The sequence below is a fragment of the Pelmatolapia mariae genome, linkage group LG1, assembly GCF_036321145.2.
Source record: "Pelmatolapia mariae isolate MD_Pm_ZW linkage group LG1, Pm_UMD_F_2, whole genome shotgun sequence".
NCBI lineage: Eukaryota > Metazoa > Chordata > Actinopteri > Cichliformes > Cichlidae > Pelmatolapia > Pelmatolapia mariae.
The window spans coordinates 4,631,584-4,652,233 of record NC_086227.1 but is presented as its reverse complement, the minus strand read 5'-3'; the positions used below and the strand labels follow the sequence as shown (position 1 = coordinate 4,652,233).

Here is a 20,650-nt window from a genome sequence, read left to right as displayed (position 1 = left end):
GGAGTGGGCCCTCCACTCCAAACGACCTGAGTCTCCGCAGCAGGTACAGTCTGCTCTGCCCTTTCCTGTAGAGGGCGTCTGAGTTATGAGTCCAGTCCAGTTTGCTGTTCAGATGAACACCAAGGTACCTGTAGCTGTCCACAGCCTCAATGTCCATACCTTGGATGTTCAGTGGTTGCAGTGGAGGATGTTTGTGCCTGCGGAAGTCTACCACCAGCTCCTTTGTTTTACTGGCATTGATCTGGAGGTAGTTCAGCTGGCACCAGTCCACAAAGTCCTGAGTCAGTCCTCTGTACTCCTTGTCGTCCCCATCAGTGATGAGGCCGACTATAGCAGAGTCATCAGAGAACTTCTGCAGGAAGCACTGGGTGGAGTTGTGGGAGAAGTCTGCAGTGTAGATGGTGAAGAGGAACGGAGCCAGAACCGTTCCCTGTGGGGCCCCCGTACTGCAGACGACCCTGTCCGACACACAGCCCTGAGTCCTCACATACTGTGGTCGGTCGGTGAGGTAGTCCAAAATCCAGGTAGTGAGGTGATGGTCCACTCCTGAGTTCTCCAGCTTGTCCTTCAGAACCGAGGGAAGAATAGTGTTGAAGGCACTGGAGAAATCAAAGAACATGATTCTCACAGTGCTTCCAGCGGTCTCCAGGTGAGCGAGGGAGCGATGTAGGAGGTGAATGACGGCATCATCCGCTCCAATGCCAGGCTGGTAGGCAAACTGAAGTGGGTCCAGTGATGAGCTCACAAGGCGCCGAAGCTGAGCCAGGACCAGCCGCTCCAGGGTCTTCATCAGGTGGGATGTCAGAGCCACCGGCCTGTAGCTGTTGAGGTCCTTGGGGCGTTAAGTCTTTGGCACTGGTACAACACAGGAGGTTTTCCAGAGCTGTGGGACTCTTCCCAGCCTCAGGCTCAGGTTGAAGAGGTGCTCCATCACCCCACACAGTTGGTCCGCGCAGGACCTGACGACCCTCGAGCTGATGCCATCTGGGCCCGCTGCCTTCTTGCCATTAATCCTCCTCAGTTCCCTCCTAACCTGGGTGGTTGAGAGAGACAGGCTGGAGCCTTGTGTTGATTGTGTATTGGATGCTATTGTTGGGGGTGGGGAGGAGTGAGCAGGGTGAATAGAGGAGGTGTGAAGTGTCTGAGGTGTCAGAGGTGGAACAGCAGCAGTGGGGGTGGGTGAGTCTGCAGCCGATGTTGGCTCATGGCTGAATCAAATCTGTTGAAGAAATGATTCAGTTCATTTGCCCACCCCACATCCCTCCCAGGCAGAGAGTTCTGATGTTTGTGGCCTGAGATGGTTCTGAGGCCTCTCCAGACTTCACCAACGTTGTTTTGCTGAAGCTGGTTCTCCATCTTCTGCCTGTAGCTGTCCTTCCCATTCCTTATCAGTCCCCTCAACTCTCTCTGCACCCTTTTCAACTCCTCTTTGTCTTTGGATTTGAAGGCCCTCCTCTTCTGCTTGAGGACGGCTTTAATTTCTGGGGTAATCCAAGGTTTGTTGTTGGAGAAACACCGTACAGTCCTGGTAGGTACGGTGTTATCCACACAGAAATTAATATAGTCAGTAATGCATGTGGTAAGGCTGTCGATGTCCTCTCCATGGTTGTCACAGATCACCTCCCACACAGTCGACTCAAAACAATCCTTAAGAGCCTCCTCGCTCTCCTGCGACCATCTCTGCACTGTGCGGGTGGCTGGTGGCTCCCTGCGCACTAAAGGCTCATACACAGGGACAAGGTGCACCAGGTTGTGATCAGATCTGCCCAGTGGAGGGAGAGGAGATGAACTGTATGCCTCTTCTGCATTGGCATACAGTAAGTCCAGTGTTTTATTGTCTCTGGTTGGGCAGGTCACATACTGGGTGAAGGTGGGCAGTGTGGAGTCCAGTGAGGCATGATTGAAGTCCCCTGATATTATGAGGAGGGCTCTCGGAGATTGTGTTTGCAGTCTGCTGACCACTGAGTGGAGAGTGTCACAGGCTGCATCCGCGTTGGCCGAGGGGGGGACATACGCTGTTATCGCGATAACATGCGAGAATTCCCGGGGCAGGTAGTACGGACGCATGCTAACGGCTAACAGCTCAATGTCTCTGCTGCAGAGTTGTTCTTTCACAGTGATGTGCCCAGGGTTACACCATCTGTCATTCACAAACACTGCCAGTCCCCCTCCTTTCCTCTTACCGCTCTCTCTCGTCCTGTCCGCTCGCAGCAGCTGGAATCCCGGTAGTGTCACGCTCATGTCCGGAGTTAGCGGTGTTAGCCACGACTCCGTTAGCATCATGATGCTACATTGCCGGTACTCCCTCTGTGACCAGGTTAGCGACGTGAGCTCATCCATTTTATTGGGCAAAGACCGTACATTTCCAATAATTACAGAAGGAAGAGATGGTCGATAACGTCTCCTTCTCGGCCGACGGCGCTCCTTCCCAGCACGACACCCCCGTCTTTTCCTCCTCAGCTCGCTGGGAATGTCGAGTCTGTCCGCCGGCAGTACAGCTGCTGGACGCAGCGCTAACAGCTGATCCTTACTGTAAACAAAGGATCCCTGCTCTGGGTCCCCAGACACGGGTGAAAAAAGTAGAAAAAAACTAAGAAAAACGACCAGAACTAGCACAAAACGGTAGAACATGGTTGCAGAGTCTAATTACTAATACGTTAGTTATAAAAAATTTACGAGAAGAAAAGATAAGAAAGAAATAAACTCAGAATGAGCAGAGCTGCTGTAACAGGCTGCCGCACACGGGGGGCGCCGGATGAGAATCACAACTATTTCCAGTGTAGGAATTACTAATGTAATTCCTACACCGTTCACCTGATTTGGACGTAAATACCCTCAAATAAAAGCTGACAGTCTGGAGTTAAAGCACGTCTTGTTCGTTTCATTTGGAATCCATTGTGGTGGTGTATAGAGCCAAAAATGTTAGAATTGTGTTGATGTCCCAATATTTATGGACCTGACTGTATGTATGGCATTCTGCTAAAATGTTAGCTCTGCTCCAGTTTCATTGTGCAACACACAGTACAGCACAAATAAAGGAATTTCTATCACTTTTCACGTTGGTTTAAATAGGTTCCACTTGGACACATGGAACTGTTATTATTAAGCACTTATTGTGATGGAGGAGCTTGCATGTCCCAGGGATCCCAGGGGCTACGTTGTTGGGGGGCCTTTGCCCCCTGGTAGGGTGTCCCATTGCAGTTTGGTCCTTCGTGAGGGATAAGACAAAGACCGAAAAGACTCCTATGAGTATACAACCAAGGGAACAATTCACGCTGCCCAGGATAGGGTTACTGAGTTAGTGCGTGAGGCTGAGAGGTACCGGCTAGATATAGTCTGGCTCACCTCAACGCATGACTTAGGCTGTGGAACCAGTCTCCAGGAGAGCGGCTGGACTCTGTCTCAGTCTACAGTTGCCCTAGGTGAGAGGCAGCAGGCTAGGGTAGGTATCCTAGTATCCCCTCTGCTGCCTGTACGTTGGGGTTTCTCCCTGTGGACGAGAACGTTTGTTCCCAGCGCCTTTGGGCCAGGGGAACGGGTCTTGACTGTCGTTTGCACTTGTGCACCGAATGACGGTTCAGAGTACCCAGCCTTCTTGGAGAATAATGTAAGCGTTTAGAAAAATTTACTTTTTATTGCACCATGTTCATTCACACATGAGCAGCTGTAATATGAATTAAATGGTTGAATTGCCACATCAGCACCCTGATCTACAGTGTTCTATAGAGTCTTGCATATGACCTACTAATTTTGTTGAGGTGTGTTGTAGCAGGGACACTTGTAAAAGTTTCAGGACACTGGCCCTAAAGGACTGGAGTTTGACACCAGTGCTGTAGATGGTCATTATTTGGTATGCTCTTCTAAGGTTCCTGGCTCTACAGATGGTTGTCATAGTCAATGCTCCTTACATGGTTTTTAATAACTGCGCAAAGCAGTTATTAAAAACCAAGGTCCTCCCTCTATAAGACAGTTGTATGTCATATAGAGGCACCCACGAGACAACCAGTGGGCTTGGGTCCAGCAGATCTCACCAGTTTTTTAGTAAACCCTTCCAATTTTTTTCATCTGGAAGTCATCCCTTCCCAGAAACACACTTAAACATTTCATCCCCTCCCTGTTCCACTGTAGCAGAGCTGGCATTTTTGGTTTCACTTTATTAATCCACTCTTCTGGCAAAGGCCAACACATTTTGACCAGTTGACCTAAACAACAGAAGCTGGTTCATATAATGCTAATTTCTGAGTGCTGATTTCATTTTGCCCAGTCATAAAGACTTTCAGCATATGGTGACAAACTCACTGTGGCCTTTTTGGGTTTTGGGTTTGGGTTTTTGGGGCTCTGTCTGGGTTGGTTTAGATGGGACTCAATGGCTAGAGCATATAATATCCGGCTCAATCTGACTGGTTTGATCTCAGAGAAATAAAAGAGTTTTGAATTCTCATATTCTAAGGTATTTTGAGGCAGTCTGAGATGAACAGTTATGGGTTAATGTCAGACAGAATTTCAAAGGGACCAATTAAACTGGGTGACACTTTTTTACATTCAGAACATGGTGAAATGGTTTTAGTGGATAACCACACTTTGTGACCTGGAGAGTGCTTTGAACCAGGAAGGTACTGATTATTAGAATGTTGTTTCTTTGGGGTGTTTATGAATAAAAACTGTATGTCCCTAATTTCTGCCTTTACATGTATGTAAACTCTTGTAAACTATAGACATCAGACTGTTCGTCTCCACTATCCCCACTTTAATTTCATATGTATTTTGTATGCTTTGTACTCAACTTTGTCTACTCTGTGGTCAAAGTGTTAGGATCCCTGGGTCATCGACCCAGTGGTTTGTGTTTTGGTTCTTTGAGTTTGTTATTTCATTATATTCTAGTTTTGCTTTTTGAGTTTTTGGATTATTCTTAGTTTAGGTTCTCTGGGTGGGTTCTGTTAGAGTTTTAGTGTTCTGGTTTTCTGTTTGTGATTCTGAGTTGCTGTCTCCCCTGTTTGCTGTATCCCCACGTCCAGTCAGTGTCTGTGTCTGCCCTGGTCCCACGTCTTTGTTCCCTTTGTTATAATGCCTGCCTGTGAGTCTGTGTTATGTTTCCTGTTTTAGTTTGAAAGTCCATGTCTCATGTTAGTGTATCTGGTTTTGCTCTCCTTGTCTCGTTAGTCCTGATTTGCCCCAGCTGTGTTTCCCTCCTGTTGCCCATTCCCTGATTGCTCCCTCTGTGTACTTAAACCCTGTGTTTCTTTGAGTCAGTGTCGCGTCGTCCCTCTTGCTGTGTGTATCTTCCTGTGGCTCCCTGTGTGTGTTTTGTTAGATTCTTTTCAGTTTAGGTTTTGTAGATTTTCTTTGTTCAGCAATAAAGCTGTTTTGAGTTCACCGTTTTGTCTCCGGAGTCTGCACCTTGGGTCCTATTCCTGTCTGCACACAGCCTGCACCTAACACAAAGTGGCTTGGTCCCATTAAAACTTTGAAAATCTTTTTGCTTTAAATCTAGAATATACCAGCCAAGAAATTTGATGGAGTGCTGAGGAACCTGGATTTAGCCCAAGCAGAAGACAAGGCTAGTTATGTACTGGCGTCACTGGCTGCGACCGAGGAAGAGAAGAAACAGGTTGAGGAAGCAACAGTTGGACAAACAAAGAATGCATTGTGGTAAGAAATTAATTCTGTTAGGTGTTAAGCAAGAAATTTTAGTGAACTGTCTCTCCTAATTTGTTTCTTTATAAAAGGCTGGTATATTGCAAGAAGACTATCACAGCTAGCAACTTTGGTTTGGTCCTGGGTGCAGTCCAGGGGAGCTCATACCCTCCTTCATTATTTAAGACTCTGCTTGGCCGGTAGAACATGACAAAAGGATCTAAAGTAAGTTGTTAGTAAAAAGGGGTCTGTGCTTCTAAGAATGCATTTATGACTAAGTGGTATTTTCATCCCCAAAGGCATGTGATTGGGGGATCCTTTATGAACCAAAGGCCAAGCAGCTGTATACTGACTCTACTGGTGCAGTTATCAAGGAGGAGACTGTTTTTATCCAACAAAAGTTTTTAACTGCTTTTTAAAGGATTCCACAGAGTCAACCAAACGTAGTTGTGGTAGACTGTTCCACAGCTCTGGTGCCACAGACTGAAAGGCTCTCTCCCCTTTCATCTTCAGTCGTTTAAAACTTCCATTAAAAATACAATACATATAACTGTCATAAACTGATGTCATTAATTAATAATCCACTCACAATGTTGTTTTCCATGTTGTTAGTGAAAATATTGTCAATTAAGGTGGCACAATGAGGTGTAATTCTGCTTGGCCTGGTTATTTTAGGATGTAAACTCAGACTGTATATAGTGTCTAGAAATTCGTTGGTCATTTTATGCTTATTCGCATTCAGCAGGTCATTGTTAAAATCACCATGATAAACATAACTTTTTGATTTATTTTTGAGAACATTTCTTCTATGAAGTCATTAAATACGTGTATGCTTGAGCCTGGTGCTCTATATATACAGCTAATTATGTTTTACTAATAATTTTTCACTGTTCCTTATAAACTTCAATTGTTATATACATTCTAATAAGTTATCAATTGTAGTTGTCATACTTTTCACCACCTTACAATTAACTTCAACCCCTCCAGTTCAAAATCCAGTCGTTTCTCTGCATTGATCCATGTTTTAGATATGGCAATAATTTCAAATGGTTTTGTGAATTGATTAAAATATTCCTTTATATTATTGAAATTGCCACATTGACTTCTGCTATTAAATGGATTATTGATCATTTGTTTTCCGTGTTGATGGTGTGACTACACTGTTCATCAGTGAAGTAGCAGCAGTTGTTGCTAATGTTGTAGAAGAAATTATTTTCTGGGTCTAAATCCATTTCCAAGTCCAGAACATTATGGTCTGTGTATTGAAATGTTCTCAGTTTCAGTTTATCATAAACAGAATTCCATTGAATTAAATTGTTATTGTTGTCAGATTCAGATGAAGTTCTTTCAGATTGTGCCATGTGGTGTGTTGTGTGTCACGTAACATGTTTATTCATACCTCCAGTGTAAGACGAACATCAGTATTTGCCCAGCTCAATGTTTCTGATGACCAACACTTTGGCTTGTTCTGGTGTTCCATTGAGCATATCATTACGCTCAAGGACCAGCCAAAATTATCTAAGTACTCCTCAGCCATTGTGTTTTTCAGCTGTCCATATCTATGTTGGCAACAGAGTCTAATCAAGGTTTTATTTACAAAGTGAACAGTTAAGAAAAACTCGTCAGGAAAACCCAAGTGCAAGTCAAGATGATCAAAGAAAAATGTGCCTTCAGTCAACAGGATGTATTATAGAGAATTATTTGGGGTTAAAAAAGAGAAATACTTGATTCATTATGAGACCAGAGTAATAATAAAGCATAAAAGAATACTGACTTCTTGCAACACTTAAAGAAGAAGAACCACATCCTCCCAGCAACATGAGACAGCTGAAGGGCAAGAAACTTGTAAAGAACAAGAAACAGACAAAATTAGAAAGACCCCAAGATGAAGTATGGAAAACAAATGGGGAAAAGGAGGATTGATTTTCACCGATCCAGGAATACAAGTCCCAACTAATGATGCAATTAAAGCCCTACATCAAAAAGCAAAAGAGGAACACAAGGAAAGGAAAGGGCTCAAGGAAAGTTGACATGAATAAAACAAGAGCTCTTCCGATGACAATAACAACAATGTGTCAAACAGTTGTTAAAGGGAAGAGGCAGAATCAACACAAACACAAAGCCAGAGTCTCAAGGCAACTGAGGTCAGACCAGCAGCTACAGAGCCCGAACATAAGGCTCCACTTTTATATCCATCTTTGTCAGCAAGTTCACTTCCACAATATGAAGTGTAACTCCTGAGCAACCACCCATGCAAGCCCCAATCATCATGGTGACAGGTGGAGTTTTAGAAGAGAAGGGAGGCGCCCTACCACAAAAATATTTCACAAGATCTCAGACACAGATCGAACAAGCTCAGAACTTTCCTCCCAAGGTACACATGCCACTAGGGCAGGGCAATATGGCCAAAAATATTTATCACAATATACATTTGAAAATTTGCGATAACGATATAACTGACGATGTACTTGATGCGAGACAAAATACTTTACAACTCCACAACTTTATTCATGCAAAAAAAAACAAACATCAGTGTATTTTCACTTAAACAAGCAGCTGTTTTTTTATGTGCATTAAAGTTATATAAAAAATTAACAGTGCAAATGCAAATTCCTTGCTGACAGTTTAACCAAAAGGCATTTCCAGTGGAAATTGGCCGACATATCCTCAGCATAACCATGTATAATATCCACAAAACTTAAAAAGAGGTTATACACACACAATACGGTAATATTATGTTAAAGCACAGTACGTATCACTCTGTGAGGCTCCTGCCTACGATAGCCGTAATGCTCCGACAATCCATCAAGCGGTGCGGCTTCGTAGCTTACCAAAGTCGTACTAAAACATTTTTTGACAGATTTTCGAGCGCCGTGTACCACATAAAATTGGTTCGAGGTCAGTAAGCACAACCAGAATTCATACATAAGGCGCCCGGGATTATAAGGGGCACTGTCGATTTTCAGAAAAATCAAAGGATTGATTTTAAGTGTGCCGTATTTTCCAAAAAACACGGTAATAACGATGGCCCGCTAGCATGCTCTACCAAAAATTGTGCTTTGGTGTGTATCTAACGGACGAAAGCCAAACCAGTTCCACACCACTAAAGTTGCACCATTTTTACAAACCAATTCTGGTTCATCTGTTTCATTCAACGATCCGCTTTTGCCATCGTTTTTCCACCATGTGCATATGAAAACAAAGGCACTGCGCATGCGCGTTTTACCCATATTCTATCATGAGATTTCATTTTCTTATCATTACCTAACAATATACCGGTATTACCGTGTACGGTATGATATGGCCCAGCCCTACATGCCACTACGAATTGCATCTACTGGCCAGCCTGTGAAGCGTTTGGAGCCTCGCTACATACTGCCAAAACATGTGTCGTGCCAAGGTAGGTATCCCCGACAAAATTTGTTTCCCCTGCGTCGGGAGCACATGCTGGGCTCCCCAAATCACGGACCAACAGTATCCCACATTCTTGATTTTTAGTTCACAAACACTTATAACGACTAACTATTCCTGAAACTTCGGAGGTTTTAGCTCTTTTTACAGTAAAGTTACAGGAGGATAAAAATAATTATCAGGCAAAATGTCCTTTGTTTGTTAAAATAATCCCGTCCGACACCATGTGAGAACATTAAATATATAATTTACTGTTGCAACCCTCAAACTGAATGGTAATGTAACGACACTCATTTTTCACTTTTTCACAAAACTAAAACATCACTGCTTCCACTCTAACTGTCTGTAATGGAGGCGGCATAAACTGAATCCGCACTCTGTGCCCAGTGAATACTCGCGACGCAGGGGGAACAAATTCTGTCGGGGAGACCTACCTTGGGACGACACATGACTAAACAGTTTCATAGTTCCAAAAAAAAAAAAAAAAACTACGAAAAAGACTTTTTTTTTATACTTGTGTTAAGTTTTGTATGATAATTACACAAAATTCAGGTTCTCAGGTTAAATCTGACAGAAACAGTTTACACTGACATCCAGAGTGGATGAGTGTCGCTTTGTTTGCATTTATTTGCACTGCTTTCCACTCTGGATGTCTATTTATTTTAAGCTTTAAGTATAAAAGGGTCCATTCTACAACCTTTTTTTGTTTTTTTGTTGAATATAAACATTATTTTGTGCTGATATTGCATTTCCTTTTTTTCAGAACCAAAGACTTTTTGAAATCTGCATAGAACTAAACCAAAACCAAAAAGCTCTCCAGAGAGTGATCCGTACAGCAGAACGCTGCTGCAGGATTGCTCTCCCCCCGCTTCAGGACACCTACACCAGGAGATGCCGGACTAGAGCAACACAGATACTGAAGGACCCGTCCCATCCTGGCAACAAACTGTTCCAACTTCTACAATCTGGTAGAAGGTTCCGCATCATCCGGGCAAGGACAGAGAGACTCAAGAGGAGCTTCTATCCTCAAGCCATCCGGGCCCTAAACCACAAAACTCCTCCTGTTGAGGAGCGTGTCAGGATACATTTCACTGTGTGTTATACTTGTATAACTATGCATGTGACAAATAAAGAACCTTGAACCTTGAACCTTGAACTGCATTTTAAATTACTTTTTGAATATTACTTTAATTACATAGTCCTGCTAAAAGTTTAAATAAAAAGATCAGTCCCCTATCGTGGACTAAACCAATCAGAGATAGTCAGGGGCGGGACCTCTCTGATTGGCCGTGGTCCAGTTGAAAGTGCAGGTGGAAGAGAGAGGTGAGTAGCTTGAATAAAGCGATATCGATTCATTAACGGATTCCACACAAAGACGTAAACACAGAGCGAGCCGACGCATCAGAATCAGCTTTGTCTTTCTCGGCTTTCTCACCCGACGGCCCGAACACGGACACGCTGTCGGAGCTCACCGAGCCCACCGTCCGCGCTGTTTACATCTTTTTGCGCTGATTCTGAGCTGCAGGTTTTGTCTCTCTCCAACCAAAATTCACCGAGCCAGCAGCAAAAGAAGCAGCAAACTACGCTTCACATTTGATCAATGTCGTCATGAATTCCCTCTGACTTTTGCTGTTTTGCTTCCACCACGATAAAATCACACTTCATGCACAGCTCTCTCTCTCTCTCTCTCTCGGTCTCTCTCTCTGTCTCTGTGTGTACTTCAAGAACAGTTTCCCGTCTCAAATCTCTGTTTTCTGCATTATTCATTCACTTATTACCCACCAGTCTACCGTTGTTTACAGCGCTTTCGGCCGCTGTCTTTTTCTTTTCTTTTTTTTTCACTTAAATGACCTCGGACAAGAAAGCCTAATTTCTGCTGTTCAATACTGAAGAAATTTAAACTTATTAAAATTGTGCAAAATTACAGAATATTGCAGAATATTTTAAGGTTATCTGCTATTAAAGGTCAGGTCAGAAAAATCTCCTTCATGTTTTTCTGTGTTTTATTCTCAGTTACTTTCACACAAAGGCATCTGCTGTGAGGTTCACAATTCTGATGAAGTCTCACATGTATCAGTACTGATAAATAATCAGAATTATAATATTTCTGACTGTCTGAGGAAAATTGAATCGAATGGATTATAGAAATCAGTGATGATACCCAGCCCTAGTGAGCAGCCTAGGCCTGACAGAAGTGGATGTAGCTGTGGGTAATGAGAAAAGATGAAAAGAACTATTGATAACTTTTCTGTTAAGTTAAGGCCTGATCCGTCTGAAATTCATAGCCAGCTCTGACACAGTGCCATCAATCTTTGAATGCTGAAAAAGCACAGTGTATCCAGAAAACACATTATATGCTGCAATAAATGCACTGCCCAAGTGTCCCCTCTCCCCACTGCCTTTCGGCAGCATGCAACAGTAAACAGGTCGTCAGAGGAGCCAAGATGATGATTAAGTTTAACATTTTCTACAATATTGACAAAGTATTTTAAGCACAAGATTGTTAGTTAATAATTTAGAAATTAATATTGTCTGTATGGACTGCAACTTCCCCCGAAACAAAGTGCACATGTAAAACTGCAGTGTTAAGCGATGCGGTTGAAAAATTTGAGTGCGCCTAACTTTTGTGCCGATGCGCCGAAATTTTTAAAGTTAGGCGTACCGGTGCGCTCATGGCAAAAAGTTAGTCTAGAGCCCTGGTAATAGCTTTAGTGTTTTGCTTTTTAAAATTTTAGTATGAACTTATACAAAATGCAGCAAGATATTTAAAAAAACGGTTTTATTGATTATATAAATAGACAATATCGGATTCATATCGGTATCGGCAGATATACAAATTTATGATATCGGTATCAGTATCGGACATTTAAAAAGTGATATTGTGCCATCTCTACACAACAGCAGCCAAACCCACCAGTCTCCAGCAATGTGGGGCCGCCTCGAAATCACTAAATGAATAAACATTGCAGAGCCCAATTTTAATAGTCTATTTAAAACCTAATAGCTTATTTTAAAACCGGGATCATTAGTAATAGAAACTGTGAAAAATACAGGGGTGGCTGTAGCTCAGGCGGTAGAGCAGGTCATCTACTGATCGGAAGGTTGGTGAATCGATTCCTGGCTTCCCCTAGTCTGCATGCCAAATATCCTTGGGCAAGATACTAACCCCAAATTGCTCTCTGATGCATCCATCGGAGTATGAATGTGTATGAATGTTAGCTAGAAAGCAAATGTGCTTGTGCGAATGGGTGAATGCACAAGTTGTATAAAGCGTTTTGAGTGCTCAGAAGAGTAGAAAAGCGCTATATAAGAACCAGTCCATTTACAAGTGAATTAAAATGATGGACTTTAATCACACTAAATTAAAAAAACAAAAAACAGTGCATAACCTTTTTCTCATGGTCCCCATGTCTGCCCAGCCGGCCCTGCAAGGCTACATGTGTTTTGTATTCTTTCTCTCTCACCCTCTCTCTCCTTCACCGCTCTGCCTGGGCAGAGCTCACTTCAGGCTCCCGCCCTTGGCCCACACACCTGTTTGCGATTAGCTGTCATTACCTGTCCACTATTTGAGGCTGGGACGCAGATCTTCTCGTCGCTGGATGATTGTGCGAGACACGTTAGTGATCCTCTCAGCTCCCATAAATCTATGCTTAAGTACTTTGTGACCTTTGAGTAATTTCCCTCTCTTGTGTGATAGTTTTCCTCCCCGGACCTGTGACCCTCCTGCTGCATGGGCGTGTGTGAGTTTGGACGTGGAGACGAGAGCGAGTGTGAGAGCTTCCCCTTGGACCTGTGGAACCCTGGATTTTTCCTCCTCACTGTACATATTGTGCACTGGTGTTGTAAATAAACTGTGTTTGGAACGTCAACCTGCCCTGCGCTTGAGTCCCTGCTGTCGACACTTTTATTATTCTAAGAAGAGTCAATATACAAAGTACGACTGAACAGAGAAGCAGTTTGAGATTTTCTTTTTCAGTTTTTTAATTGGAATAATTGCAGTTTGAGTATGGTTTGTTTTTTCTGGGTCTTTTTTTTTCTTTTTCTTTTTTGCTGTTTTGCAGCATTTGCAATTGAACAGCATACACATGTTAGAGGGTCAAATTCATAACTCTGGTTTTGCACATTATAGAACATGACTGTCTCCTTGATACTACAAGACTGTTACTGAACATCACCAGAAATTGCTATTGCAGTTTTACTCAGAGAAAACTGAGTAAAATGTTTAAAGAATCAAAAAGTTTATACTATGACTGCTTTGCATACCTGTGCTGACCTAATTTGGTTTTGTGGAGGAAAAGACTTTTGGATTTCCTGCCTCAGATGGGGTCAGAAACCTGGTAAGATTAAAATTACCAGTGACTGTAATAAGACACTGGTTGAACCTAACTCAGGTAGTTGTCTGGTTAAGATAATTTCTGAATTTTGATGTTGATTCAATAAAGATTTTGATATAAATTGGTGTTATTCTTAATTAAATTGCAAATGGGTTTAAATTCATACTGTTGGGTAACTTTCCATAAACAGTGTACCGCATTAATAAAGTCCACTGTAATGTTTAATTGGCTAATTTACTCTGAACATACCATTGCAGGTTTGTTTGAACAATTTGTTTTCACATCACTGAGGGTGGTACAGAACAGGAAGGTGTTAGGTATGCACACCTCCCCTGTACGTAAAATGTGTGGTATTCTGTATCCTGCACTTTCATTCTTAAATAAACAGGTTAAGATGCCATTCTTGGAGTATGCTGGAGGACCTGGAAAGTGAGGATGAGATCAAGAAAACCGGAAGGAGGATACTGAAATAGGAGATTTCCTCTCATGTGTTAAAAGTTTTTGTCTTTCACTATGTAACAATAGTGTGATCAGATATCTACAGTTGACCTCATGTTGCACTCTTTTGATAAGCTAGGCTGACAGTCTACAGGTCCAGTAACTATTATTAAAAGAATGACAGATTATTCCTTTAATCAATTTACACCTTGAAAGGTATAAAAGGAGGGATTTATTTTTATTTTTAGAGCTAATGCCTCATTACTGGCATAACATTTTTGTGTACACATGAATGCACTTTTACCATTTTTCATTTTTACAGATAATTTTAACTGTGACCAATCATCTTGTCCATTTCATCCAAGTTGCTGAACTATCATTCTAAAACACTTCTACTGTCAGTGTCACTATAACCATATGTTCTCCGCTATTCAGTCTCGATGTGTCACTCACCTTGTACAGCCCCACAGTAGTTGGACCGCTTAAAATCTAGACCAGATTTGGTCTTGGCTGAACGTGATTGCCGCAGAAGCTGGTGTTTAAGACCGGAGAATGACTGGGATGGGTCATGTACAACAGCAGGCTGGATAAACAGGCTCTCCTCCCCCATCTGGATAAACCCCATCTGTCAAGACATATACAACTTGAAATTATTACGACTGCGTTGGGAAATCTGGTCCTGGAGCAAAAAAAAAAAAGAAAAAAGAAAAAAAAAGCATGATTTTAAAAGTTATATTTATTGTAAATTTACATTGTTTATTATTACAACCAATAATTCCAACATAGTGAAGATATAACAAAGTACTACATTTGAGAGAGCTCTATTATTTCTACATTTTTTTAAATAAATACAGAATAAAAATAATGTAAAATTTTGGAATGTTAAAATAATTGCAAGGTATTTGCTTGTACTTTTTAAGTAATTTCTGAGAAGAGTTAACATTTTGCTGTAATGTTAATTCTGTTTACCTAGTGTTTTGCTACAACAATTTTTTCCCACATGCAAAAAGTTTGTTAACACCTTGGATTGGGGCCAGATTAAGTGTGATTCAAAAAAGTCCAATGATGATAAACGCAAAAAGACACCTGGCAGATGTGGCTGTTTCTCTGGAGAACAAGTGTGAAAATTTAGAGGCCAGATCAAGAAGGAAAAACATCAGGATAATGAGCCTGCTCTGCATCCCCTGTTTCGGCACTGCTGAAGGAAGCATTGGGCTTGAAAGGAGCGCCACTGCTGGACAGGGCACACAGATCACTTCTACAGGCTCCCAAACAGGGGGCTCCACCACGGATCATCATTGCCCAACTCCACTACCTGTAAGAATGTGCAAATATCCTGCCGCTTGCTTGGGAAAAACAACAGATCACTGTGAATGGCCTGTCTATTTCCGTTTTCCCGGACTATACCACACTCATGACTGTTTAGTTCATGCTTTTCTATTCCATCTACAGTACTGTGTAAAGCTTTAGGCAGGTGCTGTAAGCAAAGAATGCTTTCAGAAATATAAATGATTATTTATTGGCCCCAAATGTATTCTGCAGCAGGACAGCAAACCCAAACGTACAGCCAAAGTCATTAAGAACTATCTTCAGCATAAAGAAGAACAAGAAGTACTGGGAAGGATGGTATGGCCCCCACAGAGCCCTGATCTCAACATCATCGAGTGTGTCTGGGATTACATGAAGAGACAGAAGGATGCGGGGAAGCCTACATCCACAAATGATCTTCCCATCCCTACCAATGAGCAGTTAATTCTGAAAACTGATTTTTCTCTTTTGAATATTTATTATTGCTCATTAATAAGACAAAATTATTTCTTATTAGAGGTCTTGAAGGTAATTAAGTCTTTAAGAAATTCCTGTGGTTTAACTAATTGGCTTTTTAATCACCTTTTCATCACGACTTCTGAGCCACATGGAAACCAGAACAAGGGTTGTTCGTGTTTACCAACAGCAAACACTCATCATACAAAAATTGACCAGGACCAGAAGCGCTGTGTGTCGTTAGGTTGCTACGGAAACCAGGCTTCCAGTCCTCGGCATCACCTGATGCCAGTGGCCGAGGGATGGGTCGCCGCAAGCGATGTGTGAGGAAACGGAAGCGCGGCAAATGCGCTGGGGTCTGTGCTAGGGTAAGCGCAAATCCAAGCTGGTTGGCTCTCCCATCCATCCTGCTCTCAAACGCTTGCCCACTAGACAAAATTAACTGGACTACATCCAACTCCAGCAGACTACACAGTGGGAATTTAGGGACTGCTGCATTTTTGTTTTTACAGAAACATGGCTCAGTTCCGGACACCACCATTCAGCTACACGGGCTCACCTCATTTCGTGCCAACCGAAATGTAGCTCTGTGCGGTAAGACTCGCGGTGGTGGCTTGTGTATCTACATCAACATGGAATGGTTATGGACAATCAGACCACTTGTCTGTTATGCTAATTCCGGCATACAGACCGCTCATCAGATGCTGCAGACTGGTTCTGAGACAGGTGAGAACCTGGCCTGCAGGAGCTCTCTCTGCACTTCAGGACTGTTTTGAGCACATTGACACACATGTTCAGGGAGGCTGCAACAAACCAACCACACCAACTTGGAGGTGTACACATCATTGGTGACCAGCCACATCAACAAGGGCATTGAAGATGTCACTGTCTTCCAGGCTATCACAATACACTCCAACCAGAAACTGTGGATGACTGCAGAGGTGGGTGAGCTGCTAAAGACTCGAGACCACGCGTACAGAGCAGTTGACAAGGCGGCTCTGTGAACAGCAAGGGCCAAACTGTCGAACCACGGACACTTCCAGGACAGCGGCGACACGCGGCACATATGGCAGGGCATAGAGGCCAACACCTCCCTGTGATGGTGACGCCTGCCTACCAGATGCGCTGAACAACTTCTATGCCCCATTTGACGCTCAGAACAACATAATGGTGAGGAAGACTACCCCTCCTCACAATGACCAGGTTATGTGACTGACCTCGGCTGATGTGAGAAAAACTCTTCGCAGAGTTAACCAACGGAAGGCTACTGATCCAGATTGATCACTCTCCCACGGATGTAGAGCAGCTGGCAGATTTCCTCACTGACATCTTCAACCAAGGCCACCATGATCGTTCCTGTGTCAAAGAAGTCTGTGGTGTCCTGCCTCAACGACTACCGTCCCATTGCACTCACACCCATTATGATGAAGTGCTTCGAGAGGCTTGTCATGAGGCACATTAAGACCATTATTGGCTAGCTTAGCATGCTGCCTGTGCAGGTGCTTGCAAAAAGCTGAAGTTGTGTTAGCAGCATAATGCAGCTGTTTCTGTCCTGGAGCAGTCTCCACTTTACCACCTCTCGTGGTCTCATGCTTTTATCCAATAAAAATAAAAGTAATGTCTATATCCACGCTGTAAACTGTGCCACCATTTTCCTCCTTCAACACACAAACTGCAATCAGCTGATCATAGCGAGAGTGCAAGAACCGATAAGCGGGATCGATAGGCAGGCAGACTAACGATTCCAATGAATTGGACTATTCCCATCCCTAATTAATAGTAACCCTGAATTCTTGATCACCTGATTTGGTGCTACTTGTATACAATAGAAATTCAAATTTAATAGCCTAGCTAACTACATTGGATAGCCTCCTACACAGGGCAATCCTGTTTAATTTGAAGTCTTACATATTTTTTCAAGAAGCATTTGACAGTTTTGTTTTCTATTTTGAATGGCTTCATATCAGTAAAACAGAATAAGGTTTAGTATAGTATAAACACAATGGACAATTATACTCTGCATTTACTATAAACAGGCCTCCTCTGACTATAATGGTGTGGTATGCCATAAAATACAGCTCAGCCTGTTCCAGCATTTGTGCAGACATTCCACTCCCAGCTGAACCTCAGGACTAACAAATGATGTTAGCCAGCAGAATGTGGTCTGGAAGATGGATTAAAGGATTTCTACAGCTCCATCAACATATGAATATGATACCAGTCATAGTTACTGGAGAGTAAATATATCAAAACTATGCAAAGTATGTAAAGATAGCTGTATTTGGAGGGATGTGTGGTACATTAAAACTTTCTCTATTCTCAGAGTTTCAATACTTTTAAAGAGATTAAATTGATTCATGAAAGTTTGATTTAACCTATCAAGTGCTGCACAGCGAAAGCAAGTGAGAAATGGGTTTGGTTAAGTTATACTGTAACTGTGAGAATATCAAATTTTAGAACTACTGCTCTTTCCCATGTTTTTTATACATTAGTACACTGAAATACAGTTTATTTATATGGTAAAATCCAGTTGTTTTGTCTAATATCTATAGAGTTACCTGATGCCAAAGGTAAGGTTTAACTAACACAGCTTTAAGATACTATTTACAGTATACAGTGAAGAATGATGGATAGCAACCATGCACACCTACATCTTGACCATTTGTCCATGTACATGAGAATTTGTTCTCAAAAATGTCAAATAACAAAAACAGTGATCTCAAGTCACATGGACCAAGGTATAGCCACTAACCAAAAGAGAGAGAGAGAGAGAGAGAGAGAGAGAGAGAGAGAGAGAGAGAGAGAGAGAGAGAGAGAGAGAACTAATGATTTCCTATAACCAAGCACTTGCTAACAACCTCCCAAGAGGATAAAAACTCCAGGAGGACAAGACACAGAGAGGGAGGCCATATGCCACGTAAGCAAGATGAGATCACTGTATTGTCTCCCATAGACAAAGATCATTCTGGATCAGGCAACTGCTAGATCAAAAAACAGACATCAAAACACATCATGACAAAAACTCTAAATTCAATTCAATTTTATTTATATAACACCAAATCACATCAACAGATGCCTGTAGGTGCTTTATATTGTAAGGTAAAGACCCTCAGCTGCAAGTGACTGGGGTTGAGGGGAGGGAGACAGGAAAAACATTATGTTTTGGCAGAGGGCAAGAGATTGCCTTTATTCACTAGTTATCAATGTGGTGTATAAACACACAGAGAGTAAAAAGAGATGAGTGAAGAAAAACCTCACTGCATCATAGGAAGCCCCCAGCAGCCTATGTCTATTGTAAATGGGCAAACATACCTTGAAAAAAAATTCACAATTAATAAAGAAATAAAACTTCAGTCATTCGTGTCATTCAGTCACAAATTGTTCATGCATTGTGCAGTTGCATTTTGGGGTCCCTGGAATCTATCGCAAATATTTGTTCAAACAGTGGTGCTCGTACTGCCAATAATTGAGTACTCTGTCTTATAAAATGAAGTGAATGTAGCTTGCTTACCATTTCGCTATGTACTATAATAAACATAAAAAGAATAACATCAATTAATTAATTAATAAAGAGACTCTACCCTACCCTATCGCTTACCAAAGTTCAGGTTTCAGTCCTGTTGGCCTTCCAATTTGTGCACTGTACAAAAATATCTTGGGGAGTGAGGAGTGTTGTTATTCCCAAATACATTTTAATTCAACTAAAATGGCCCAGATGACATTCAGCAACCTAATTTGTGATGGGTTTTTTTAAGTATGAGAGATTTGACTCACCTATGTTTAATTCTTATCACAGTCTCATCAGTCACTACTGGGGATGGAAATTGGATAAGAATTTAGCGACTATCGATTTCACTTATCAAGTCGATTCTGTATCGAGTCTATTATCAATTGTCGTTGGGTTCTCTTTGGCTCTGTTTGGACAGTCGCCACCACTGCTAAGTAGCAATAAAGAAATTCCTCTCTTGCAAATGAATTCATGCTGTGGGTTAAATGTTTGTGCATGTTTTTTGTGTTGGAGTCGTTACTCAAAAAAGTCATTATTGCAAATATTACAACCTCCTCCGACCACAGGTACAACATGCCCAGAACCCACTACAGTTTGGATGTCGGAGTGGAGGATGCCATCCTGTACCTCCTACATAGAGCCCACTCACACCTGGACAAGGGAAAAGGCACGGTCACGATCCTGTTTCTTGACTTTTCAAGTGCCTACAATACTATCCGGCCCTGTCTGCTTCAGGAAAAACTAAACAGGATGCAGGTGGACCCCTGCCTGGTCACTTGGATCTCAAACTACCTCACCGACAGACCACAGTACATCAGGCTGTGACACTGTGGTCAGCAGCACAGGAACACCACAGGGAACTGTGCTGTCCCCTCTTCTCTTCACCCTGTACACCTCTGACTTCTGCTATAACTCTGAATTATGCCATATTCAGAAGTTTGCAGATGACACGGCCATCATGGGGTGTATCTGGGATGATCAGGAAGAGGAGTACAGCAGTGTGGTGAGGAACTTTGTCACATGGAGTCACACAAAACCACCTGCAACTCAACACCTCAAAGACCAAGGAACTGGTTGTGGACTTCGGGAGGTCCAGAGCAGGTCCACTGCCAGTTCAGATAGAGGGAGAGGAGGTGGAGGTGGTCAACACATGCAAGTACCTCGGGCTGTGGGTGGACAACAAACTGGACTGGTCATGCAACACTCAGCACCTGTATAAAAAAGGCCAAAGCAGACTGTATTTCCTCAGGAGGCTGAGGTCTTTTAACATCTGCAGGAAGCTCCTGAGGATGTTTTACCAGTCGGTGGTTGCTGGAGTACTTTTCTATGCTGTGGTGTGCTGGGGGAGCAGCACAGCAAAGAAGGACTCATCCAGGCTGGAAAAACTGATCAGGAAGGCTGGCTCTGTGGTCGGCATGAAGCTGGACACTCTGGTGACAGTGGCAGAGAAAAGGACACTAAAGAAGCTGCTGGACATTATGGACAATGCTGGGCATCCTTTGCACACGGCCATAAACAACCAGAGGAGTCTGTTCAGTGACAGGTTGCTTCTCCCAAAGAC

General features: G+C 42.6%; 1 protein-coding gene across 1 annotated transcript in view; it reads right to left on the bottom strand.

Moving 5' to 3' along the window:
• adamts17 (ADAM metallopeptidase with thrombospondin type 1 motif, 17) overlaps positions 1-20,650 on the bottom strand; it is a 130,318-nt gene that overhangs the window by 100,630 nt on the left and 9,038 nt on the right. The window contains exon 3 of the mRNA XM_063470505.1: positions 14,271-14,442. Coding sequence (XP_063326575.1) covers positions 14,271-14,442 — 172 coding nt within the window. The remainder of the gene's footprint in view (positions 1-14,270; positions 14,443-20,650) is intronic.